The sequence below is a fragment of the Myodes glareolus genome, chromosome 18, assembly GCF_982192425.1.
Source record: "Myodes glareolus chromosome 18, mMyoGla1.1, whole genome shotgun sequence".
Lineage (NCBI taxonomy): Eukaryota > Metazoa > Chordata > Mammalia > Rodentia > Cricetidae > Myodes > Myodes glareolus.
The window spans coordinates 62648243-62659251 of record NC_142043.1 but is presented as its reverse complement, the minus strand read 5'-3'; the positions used below and the strand labels follow the sequence as shown (position 1 = coordinate 62659251).

Genomic DNA, 11009 nt, shown 5'->3' with positions numbered 1-11009 from the left:
GGGGATTTCTAACTTCAGAAACCTCAAGGGTGGGCAAGGAAGCTTTAGCCAGAGCCTTCACAAAGTCTACACCTCCTTGGGCTTCTGGCAACCTCTGAGCTGTGGGTGGGACAAAGGGCTGCAATGGATGAATTGCCCCAGCAGCTGCCTCCTCATTAGCTGCATGGGCTAGGAGGGAGATACAGCGATCAAGCTGGTGCTGGACCCAGGATGGGTGCCCTGTAAGAGCAGGAAGCATCCTCAGACCCATCACAGAGTCGACCAGGCAGCAGCAGAGAGGAGCCACCTGAGGGTGACCATTCCGGAGCCACAGCTGCCACATCCCAGCACGATCTCTATTGGGAACATCTGGATTGAACAGATGTCGGTCGATAGACAGACTCCATCTCCAGGACACAGTGATGAGATGAGGAGCTCAGGCTAGGGGCCACCTGCCCTGTCCACCTATCAGAAGGTGACCACTGAGGTCAGGTTTTTTCCTCTTGGGACCCTTTCTGGGCTTTATGGGATGCTGAAAGATACCTCTGGCTTTTGCGTCAGGGTTGTAACACGCTCCGAGAGTGACTGTCCATGTCCCCTGAGGGATAGAGCCACCTGACTGCAAGCATGACAGCTGGGCTGATGGAGCCAGACTCACCACATTGACACAAGCCACCAGACACAAGGCACAAGGCACATCTTGTATTTATTCCCTTGTCAGAGTTCTGGAAATTACTAGGAGAACATTGAAATCCAGCCCCATCTACAACCCAGATAAAGAGCGCCAGCAGGCTTCTGGGCTGGAGGAGGCAGAGGTTACAGGGGCGGCCTCCCAAATGCTAATGCGCTGGGGTGGGGAAGGGGGTTCTCCCAGGGGTCCATGGGAAGGTGAGGACTGCTGGAATCACCAAGCAATGGTGACCAAAGAGCAAGCAGTCAAAGGTCTAGGCACAGCTGGTGAGGGTTCCCATTGTCTACACATGCAGTGGGAACGGTGTTTGTGGTGCCCGAGGCAGCTGACAACAGGGCTGATCACTTTCTGACCCGAAACTCCCTTCTGACAGAAAAGTGGAAGTAGATGAGTGAATGTCCCTGCTGGGCTGCCACATACCACCACCCCCCAGACCCCTGGGGCGTGGCTGTGTCCTGGAACTTGGGGAGGCACTCATTCCCAAATGACTCTCATGGGGGGCACTGTACCCCAGGAACTCCTTGTCCTTCCTTGCGGTAGCCGCCAACTCAGGACCCATAACGACAATTGCTATTTTACAGATACGTAATGCTTATAAGAAGTGGGTCTCAATGCTTGTTCCATAAAGAAGTCCACGTGAAGAAGAGTCTGTGAGCAGAAAAGCAGACAGATCTGCATAATACCGATCCCCTTGAACCTGACCCCAGAGTTCTCACTCCTGGTCCATCCAGGCCTGAGATCTCTCACATCCATCAGCACTGAGCAGTGGCCATACAGCAAGCAGGCCCTTACTGTCCGGGACTTTGAAGCCTCTAGGTAGGAAGAGGGGAAGGTGCTTGCTCACAAGTAGGGTCGGATGTCATGTCCCATTAGGGAGACCATGTCCCTACTGCATGTCCCTGGAGCTTGTGTAAACCTAGGTGACCTAGCAGCCAACTTTGCAGAACCTTCTAGAACCAGAGTTGCTCATTCTGTTCTGGCCAGCACCATAAAGACCCTGGAGGCTGCAGCCATGTGGTGGGTCTGGTGGCTTCAAGAATGGCTGGGGTCTTCATAGGTCTTCCTGGGCTGCTGAGGCCGGGGGAGGGGAGCTGTGCTCTCCCAGCTTTGTGGGTATCTGGAAGAGCTAGAGGTTTGCAGGAAGCTTCTATATCCACAGGATAGTCGGGCTTGTGGGCCCTCGATTTTGAGCGAGGAGCACCCGTGGGTGACACATGGATCATGTTTTGCTTTGAGGTTTGTCCTTTTGATGTGGCAAAGCCATGGATCCCAAACCTCTAAGCCCCGTCATTATCACCAACAGCAGGTTTTCTGTAGACAAAAGCCCACACGGTCTCTAGGAGGCCCAAATAGGCCAAAATAAATAAGGTCAGACTTTCTCCCCTCCTGAAAGTTCTGTAGGGAAACGGTCTCCAGTGGATTTTGTAGGTGCTTTCAGAGTGGCTCAAATGCCCTTTTTTGAAGAACTTGGGAATGAGTCACGTGTTTTGGGGCTCCCGCTGGGGAAGGACCTCCCCACAAGCTCCTCCTCTCTGTGCTGGATGGGAGCTACTCGCGGGTGGCCTCTGTACTCTGATGTCACCGCTGTCCACTGGAAAGGTTTCCCTCGTGGTTTCTGGGATCGATCCCATGTACCTCTCAAGGCCGGGGACTCCTGTCCTCCATCACAGAGCATAAGCAGCCCATTGTCCCCTCTGCCACCAGGCCTGTGGGATTCAGTTCTGAAGCCGGACCCAACGTCCACCGGTGGCATCTCATAGAAGTCCAGTTTACATCCTGGGCAGAGTCCTGTCAGGCATGGTCTTAGAAGGAAGAAGAAAGAGGAAGGTGAAGGCAGTCCCGCCTCCTCACGCCTATCGGGCAAGCGCTTTCTACTGAGCAATCCATCCTCAGTGTTTTAATTTTGGAGACAATGAAATGATCCTTCCTAGGACTCAGGGGGAAAGGGGATAAAAATTAGAAGCAGCTGGCTAGAGGAGTCACATGATTGGGTGAGGACCAAGTGGCCCAGAGCTCTTTAAGTTTGTTCCAAAGCGGTCTGACACTAGCTTGTCCAGCCTGGAGTGGGCGGTGTCAGCCATCAAAGCCTGCTCACCTAGGTAAGCAAACCGGCCCCATCCCAGCACTGACGGGACCACACACCCTGCCACCTCTAAGAGGAAGAAGTCAAGTTCAAGGAGGTACAGTCACTTTGGAGGTGGCAAAGGCCTTAAAGCCAGGGTCATTATCTGGAGGTCACCAACACTGTATGTGGATGTCTTTCTAATATTGGGATATGAATCCACACCTCTGGGGACTATGAAGGTCCACCTGCCACTGTTCTCAGGGCTATAGGAGGCACACCTCCACTAAGAAAGACTGAGTTGCTAGAATCATAGATTTGATGGGTCCCACAGAGCAGAGGCAGGAAGGGCCCGGGGACCTATGCCAGGACTATCTGCTGTGCGGGGTCTAGAAGTTTCCACCACTGGACAGGGTTTCTCCATCTACAGAATCACCAGGTATTTCAAACTACCAACTGAAGGTGAGAAGGGCCGTAACAGCTCAGTCAACCTGCACTCCCAAATCACACTCACCTGTGAGCTCCTGTGCGACAGTCCAGGGACCTGGGGGTCAAAGCAGAGAGGGTCAGGCTTTGTGGGAGGGTAGGCTCACGGTAGCATCACCCCTTCTGTCCACCATCTCCCCAAGGCTTCTACTCTGGGCAGGAGAGGACTCCCACAGGAGCTCCTCAGACAATCTTGCTTTTAAGGGAAAATGGATTTTAAGGAGCAAGTGGACAGAAACATTTAAGTCGCTTTATATCAGGGCTGGAAAGATGGCTCAGTGGTTAAGAGCACTTACTGTTCTTGCAGAGGACCTGGGTTCAGTTCCTGGCACCCATGTGGTGGATCACAACCACCTATAACTTTATATTCATGCCCTCTTCTGATCTCTGTGGGCTTCTGCACATAGATAGTACACATATATACACCAGGTACACACACACACACATACAAATAAAATTTTATACATATGTGTGTGTATATGTATACACACATACACACACACATATATACATATATATACATACACACACACACATATATATACACACACACACACACACACACACACACACACACACATTTTTTTTTAAGTGGTGCTTTGTGTCCCCAGCTCAGGGGCTCTGTCCAGATCAGTAAGGGGCCATGGGCCAGAGACAGCAGCTCAGACGTTGCTGGTATTGGCCACAAACTGAGAGCTAGTGGCTTCTTGCCACTAGTGTGGTTCTATTGGAAACAAAGGGTCTAAGCCTCTCCTGGGAGGCTTCAGACTCTTGCTAAGCGTGGATCTTAAACGAAATCTTCTCAAAGAATGTAGGAATCTGTAAAACCCAAAGCCTTCACAGCAACAGAGTAAACGATCAGCGAGCCTCATACAAACCTCTATAGCGTCTGTGGGGACACCTGGCTCTGCAAACCCAGGCAACCACGAAACCCGCAACCACCAGGAGCGAGGCAAGGGTGATGAAGATGGCATTCTGGCTGCGGTGCTCCTGGAGATTGCCTGTGAAGCTGTCATTGTTTCCAGTGGATTTTTCTGCAGGAAAGGGAATGTGTCTCAGTGGGTACAGTGTTTGCTTAGCAGACATTAAACCCTGGGTGCCATCTCAAGACCACATAAACTGGGTGTGGCAGAACACGCCTGACAGCCCAGCACTCCAGAGGTGGGGACAGAGAATAAGTACAAGTTCACCTTGGCTACACAGAGTCTGAGGCCAGCCTAGGCTACAGGAGACCCTGTCTAAGGAGAGGAAAAGCGGTCAGGTCGAGGTGGTTTACACCTTTAATCCTAGCAATGGGAGGCAGGGGCCAGCCTGGCCTACAGAGAAAGTTCTAGGATGGCCAGGGCTGCACAGAGAAACCCTGTCTCAAGCCCCTCTTCTCCACCACCCCCCCCCCAAAAAAAAAGAAGAAAAAGAAAGGAAATGGGAAAATGCTCAAGACTTAAAGGATCTTGGTTAGGAGATCTTTTCCATGGGAAGAAAGGAGCAGATTTTCAAAAGCTTCCCTGCCACCATCTCAGGCTGGTATACATGTGCTCTTTCAGGTGAGGGGCCCTGAAGCACGATTAATAAAAACCCAGAAACAGATATTGGGGTTTATCCTGAAGACCAGAAAAGCTAAGCAGCCAGTCATTGGCTTACCTCGACCTCAGTCTAAAATGGCAATCCTGCCTCCAGGAAAGCTCAGAATAAGACTGTTGACAGGGGTCTCCTCCTGTCTTGTAATTAAAGGTGAGCACCACTGCCTTCCAGTTTCTATGGCAATCTGTTGTGGCTACTGGGATTAAAGGTGTGTCTCATTGTTGCTATTGAGAGTAAAGGTGTGTGCCATTGTGGCTACTGGAATTAAGGTGTGTGTCACCACTGCCTGGTCTGTAAGGCTGACCAATGTGGCTGTTTTTACTCTCTGGTCTTCAAGCAAGCTTTATTTATTAAAATACAAATGAAATATTTGTACTTGGGCTTGCAAGGGAGGGGTATAAAAGAAATACAATCTCTCCTTTGATGTTTGCATAACACACGGGTACCCACTCTGTGTCAATTCAACAGCACTGAGGATGCCAATATAGTACCATCACTGACCCCAAAGAAGGTAGCCCCTCCTCACCACTACACCCCAATTTCTGGCCTTTTCTTACCTGCCTTCTCCCTCCGTGGGCCACCTAATTGGGACACTTCCTATGAACAGAATCAGTCTTCTGATATCTGGGGATTGGCCTGGTTCTGGACTGGGATGGCTATGGTCTCTGGGGAGGGTCATTTATGTCTTTGTGGTTTATAGAGGACCCAGTCAGCAGCCAAGCCCAACTGAACGCGCTGAGGGGGGCACATGTTCAAAGGCAGAGAATGTGGGGGAGTGCCCTGGTATGGCCCTCCATCCTGGTCAAGTTCTCTGACTCCTGAGGTGCATCAGGTCCTGCACAGCCTCACTGGCTACAGAGCCCAAGAAACATCTGCTGTGGGTGACAGCCATGCTAATCATTTGCCTGGACAGTGAGTAAAGGTTACTATGGCAACCCCGAGAAGGACTCTCTGTCCCTGCCTTCAGAAAGCAAGAGCCCCTCATTGCCACTCTCTGTAAGGTGTCTCTTTATGACTGGGCCTCTCCTATCCCATAACCTGGATGCCCGCTGAGTCCCTGTACCCCAGCCTGGGCCTCACCTGCCTGGCTGACGCTAGTGAGGTTCTGGTGGAGAACCACATTCTCTATAGAGCAGCTAACATTCACACGAGCCACCCATGGGACCGTCAAGGTGCTGATCACATCGTATAGGCCCCACTCGTTCAAGGAGACGGTGTTATTCTGCAGAGCCTCATCTATCAGGCTGTTGTCCGTCCGGTTGATCCAGTACAGGTTGGGCTTGGGGTAACCATTCCTGGATATGCAGGTGAGGGTGAGTCCCTGGTCTCGGGTGGCAGGACCAGAGGTGCTGATGACGGGTGTGCTGAAGTTCGCTGCAGGGAAAGGAGGCAGTGGTGAGGGAGGCTCAGACCAGTGGGGATGCCTGACTGGAGCAAAGCCAAAGAAGCTCCTGCTACCCGCGGGGCTGACTGCCCCATAGATATAGACGGCTAAATCTTCACCACCATTTGACTGGACCAAAACCCACCTGCTCTTAGATGAACCTCTAGGCATGTCTATGAGGAGGTCCAGAAGATTAACTCGACTAACTCCCACCATATACTGACTTGAGGAATGGTTCAAAGCACTGGCTGCTCTTTCAGAGGACTCTTCCAGAGGATTCCTAGCACCTACCCAGAAGCTCACAACCAATTATCTCTAACTCCAATGATTTGATTCCCTCTGTGGCCACCAGGCATGCATGTACTCCACAGACATACATGCAGACAAAACACCCATAGCCATAATATTTAAAAGAAGAGGAGAAGAGTCGCTACCTAGCCTGCCCTTTCCTCTGCATCCTGGTCTGCTGTGTGCTTAACAGCCTCTGCCACACGTTCCTGTCATCACCTGCACTGCCCTGCCATGGCGCCTCTCCCTCTAGCAAGGCCCAAAACCTGAAACTATGGGACATCTCTGTTTCTTTGCTGTCTAGATTAAATGTTTTGGTCACAGTGCCTCCATAAGGGATCAGGGGTTTGGTGTGGGAGCCTAGTTTTCCTCACTAGAGACCTACTGCCTCCCCACCAAGGGTCCCCAAATCCATGTGGAGTAAGTTTTCCCTTAAAGTCCACCTCATTTAGATTTCCAGTGCTCCTTACTCCTTGTGTGTGCATGTATTTGAGAACATGTTGGGGCTATGCAGGGGCTTTGTGCGCCTGTGTGCACACAGAAGAGTGCACACAGAAGCCAGTGTACCACGTCTAGTGTTCCATAGGAGCTGTCCACCTTGTATTTTTAGGGGGAAGAAGCTTTTACTGGCCCAAAGCTCAGTGGGCGAGGTTGATTAGCCAGTGAGCCAAGGATTCACCTATCTCTGCACCAAATGCACGCCACTTGGTCTGACTTTATATGGGTACTGGGATTGAACTAAGGTCCTCAAGTTTGTATGGTAAACACTACTGAGTGGGCCCCCCACTACTAACTCAGTTTTTAGTATCGACTTTGAGTTGAATTGGGCAGTTGAAGACAGAGATGGTCAAATAGACAGTTCTCTGAAATCCGGGGGTCTTGAGTTATGGACTCTGCTCAGATCAGAGCTGCACAAGTAGACAGAAGGCCACCACAGAGATAGGCTGGACGGCCTGTTCAAGAGCATCAGGCTGAGTAAAGCCAATTCTCCGCTTGGAGGGTCTTACCTGCCACGTGCAGCCTGACTGTCTCATTTAGGACTTTTTCGGCATTCCTCACTACCAGGCATACGAACTCCTGGTTGTCCTGGGGAGTGACATTCTGCAGGTGCAGAGAGAAGTCACCCTGCTTCATGCGTTCCAGTGACAGATGGGCCCGGTTCTTGTATCGGGCATCCACATGCACCCCTGTAGACTCGTTAGACAGGTAGTAGGCCACCACAGTTTTGGGGTTTTCGATTTGCCAATAGACAAACAGCCGATCATTCAAGCTGAAATGGTTTCTGTCAGGGTAAAGGCAGGCGAACTCCACATCGTTGCCCACCATCGCGTGGATTTCTTTGACTTCACTCTCTGCAGAGATTCAAAAGTGGTGCAGTTTATCACTCAAGGTCCAAACACTAATCCTACCCCAACCCACCAAGGCAAGAAAGGGATTGATCAGTGAGATTCATGAGGAGGGTGGGTGAGAGTCTTTGTATCAACTTAGGTGTGAGGTACAAGCATCCACCTAGTGCCAATGCTGGTCCGTCCCTGGCTTTGGCAGTGTCCAACCCCCAGTTCTTCCCAAAGGTGGCTTTCATGGCTCACCATGCAAAGAGACCAGGAAGGACATTCTACCAACCCCAAACAAGAGATGTAGTGAGAAGTACAGGGCTCGGAAAAACACTTCCCTTTATAACCTCCAACCCTGTATATCATCCTAGGGGTGGGGACCCATCCTTCTCCAGGGGACCTCTGGAGAGGTCAAAGGGGCTGCGGACAGGGTTTCCCTAATGCCCTGCCTACAGCTATGCTTTGCACAGCATGAAGCACCCCAACTTACCAGCACGCAGGCTGCTGAGGAACAGCAGGAGCAGACCTGGACTGGAAAAGAACCCTCCTGAAAGAAGATGGTGCTTCTTCCACATGGGCTGGCTGGTTCCCAAGGACGGGAAATAGTGACACCTGTCAGAGACATGAAGTCCCCTGTAGCCGGACCCTTGGTTGCTGTTCCTCAGAGACCTCAGAGAGTCTACCAGGACCAGACACCTCCCTTTCCTCCACCCACAGCAGGTCCCCAGGATCTGAGAGCCTCCAAACTCTGAAAGACAGTTGATTTGTGGGACATAAAGGGGCACCGAGAATCACTACTGAGGCCTGTGCTGAGGCCCTGTCACCTAGCCTTCCTGATGAGGAACACCAGACTGTAGGAAGCTGCATCTGAGGTGTTAAGGGCATGGAGACACTTGACAACCCCAGGGGAGGCTCCCCCCCCACACTCCACTTTCCCCTAGGCAGGCTGGATCTGTAGGATGCCAAGTATACGGAGGAGGCGCCCTGCCCGCAAGCAGTGATTATTAACCGGGCTTGAGGTAGCGCACATCCTTCCTTCTGGGAAATCAGGAGGGACAAGGGCAGCGGCGGGTAAGCCTGTGCTGGGGGCTGGTGTGCGTCTTCACCTTCAGCCTCGGCCTTTGCCCTTCCTCCTCCCACGAGCCACTCGCCCACGCGCCAGGGTCTGGACGGCGGTGCAGCGGGTTGGCCCCGCGCCGCCCCCTGCCGTTCGTGCAGGCAGGTCCAGGTGAGCGGTGGGGGGGGGGGGGGAGACATCTGCGCCTCTGTTGGGCCGCAGCCAGAGCTACCGTCGGGCGCTCTCTGCCGCGATTCCGGGTGGGTTCCCGGCTCTAGCCCACGGCTCCCCTACACCCATCCCACTCACAGAACACGACCGCGAACGGACTCACTTCAGCAGCATGGTGGGCGCGTAGAGGTGCAGGACCTCGGGATGCGTAGGGCTGCAGCTGCGGGAGTTTCAGAGTCCTCGGAGGCCACGGAGAACTGGAGCTGCCAGGACTTGGGGTGAGGAGATCTGGGGCTGCGGAAACTTCGCCCTGACTGTAACAGCGCTCGCTAGTGCTGCGCGTCGCGGGCGCCTGGCCGGTTGGGTACAGCCCAGATCCCCGCCCTCGGCCCGTCCCTCCCGTCACAGCTTCGGGGGCGGGAGGAGGCAGGAGCGGAAGGTCTCACTCGGCTCCTGTGAGCAGCCCAGTCCGCTGCTGGCAAGGACAGAGCCCGCTTGTCAGCAGGGCGGGGACTTGGGCCTGGGTTACAGGTGCGAGAGTGTGGGATGATTTGTAGATCCCGTCGAGCACAAAAGGATGGCCGGCACTATGTGCCCGAAAGACCAGGGCTGGAGGGGTGCGGGTGGGAAGACACAGCACTCAGCCGCTGGCCCCCAGCGTTGCCCAGACGATGCTGGGCCAGGCCGCAGTCTCCTTCAGGCCGCAGTCTCCTTCCTCTAGGGTTGGGTCGGGCCCTGTCTTGCGTAGGATGAACCTGGATTCAGAGCCCGGACCTGAAGCTGGCCAAGCACCGTAGATGATCGGAGAACCTAAAGACCAGGCATTAATGAGTAGAAGACAGGCAGGTGGGAGGGAAGTGGGGGCCAGCAGGAGAGGAAGCTGGTCCAGGCTTCCCATCACCCAACTATTTCCCAGTCTTCCAGGGTTTGGTGAGACCACACATTTGCACAGGAAGAAGTCGAAGAGCCTGGGCTGGGATTTCAATTTTATCCTCCAAAGCCAGCCAGATTTGGCAATCCTGTTTCCAACCTTGTGTTCCCTGGCACTCAATCCGGGAGGGGCCTAAGGGCTCACAGGTGCTGAGCCCTAGGCCTGAGGCTAAGGACTCCTACCTCTCTCCATCCTATGCTTTCTCCCCCTCCCCGTCCCACCTGCCAGCGAGCTGAGAATGTGGAGGCCAGGAGGGGGCAGGTTCCCTCCCAAGAACCTCTTACCCATGGAAGGGCCTGGGCAAGACTGATAGAGAGGACACTGTGGCAGGCCACCCTTACCCCACCCCCAAAAGATCTACATACTGCTTACTTACCACTTGATGTTAGCGGGTGTGTGTAGCCAGAAGTTTTCCTATCTGTTCCTGCCCCTCTGGACAGGTTTCTCTCCTGCTCTCTGGTTCCTACAGCCACTTATAAAATAGTCATTTGTAGGCTCAATATTAATTATAATTGCTTGGCCGATGGCTTAGGTGGTTACTGGCTAGCTCTTCCATTTAAATCAACCCATGTATAATAATCTGTGTTTTGCCACGGGGCTTCGCGGCATTATCTGTTCTCCTGTGGCTCACTGATTTCTCTGCTGGCCCCACCCTTCTTCACCTGTATTGGATTTCACCTGGATTCTTCACCTCTGCTTAAATTTCCCGCCTAGCTATGTTATGCCCTGCCTTAGGTCCAAGAGTCTTTATTCATCAACCAATAAAAGCAATACATTCACAGTGTACAAAAGGGCATCCCACAGCAGAGGTGTTCCTCGCCAGACGGGAGGGGTGTGCACTGTTACAGTTGTAGCTCACCAGATGCTGATCAGCGAGGAGCAACAAGACTCCTGACCCCAAGCCCTGAGGTACAGGAGGCATACTCCCCCGACCCTGTGCCTCTTGGAAGGATGTCACACGGTCAAGAGAGCTTTGGGTGAACATTGTCAGAGTCCTAGGTGAGCACCACAAATCATAGCTGAACTGTGGGGGTGGCGGTGGTGG

General features: G+C 53.0%; 1 protein-coding gene across 3 annotated transcripts; it reads right to left on the bottom strand.

Moving 5' to 3' along the window:
* Positions 1 to 668: 668 nt before the first annotated feature.
* On the bottom strand, positions 669 to 9397 carry Icoslg (inducible T cell costimulator ligand). 3 transcript variants are annotated; one of them, XM_048451335.3, is made up of 7 exons: positions 9197 to 9396; positions 8296 to 8417; positions 7479 to 7823; positions 5880 to 6173; positions 4097 to 4252; positions 3247 to 3276; positions 669 to 2472 (listed from the first exon to the last, which is right to left on the bottom strand). In XM_048451335.3, exons 1-7 carry the CDS (start codon positions 9205 to 9207, stop codon positions 2462 to 2464), a joined length of 969 nt encoding a protein of 322 aa, XP_048307292.3. In that variant the 5' UTR covers positions 9208 to 9396; the 3' UTR covers positions 669 to 2461. The 3 variants fall into 3 exon arrangements, with proteins under 3 accessions (XP_048307292.3, XP_048307291.3, XP_048307290.3); XM_048451334.3 differs by lacking the exon at positions 669 to 2472 and adding an exon at positions 2508 to 2597 and having other exon boundaries at positions 9197 to 9397; XM_048451333.3 differs by lacking the exon at positions 669 to 2472 and adding an exon at positions 2545 to 2603 and having other exon boundaries at positions 9197 to 9397.
* Between the last annotated feature and the right edge of the window lie 1612 nt (positions 9398 to 11009).

Excerpts from the sequence above, each read along its gene's own strand:
- Icoslg (XM_048451333.3), bottom strand. Across the intron at positions 7,824-8,295 it reads CCTCAGCAGCCTGCGTGCTG|AGAGTGAAGTCAAAGAAATC; the intron begins GTAAGTTGGGGT and ends GAATCTCTGCAG. Across the intron at positions 3,277-4,096 it reads TCCCCACAGACGCTATAGAG|GTCCCTGGACTGTCGCACAG; the intron begins GTTTGTATGAGG and ends TTTGACCCCCAG.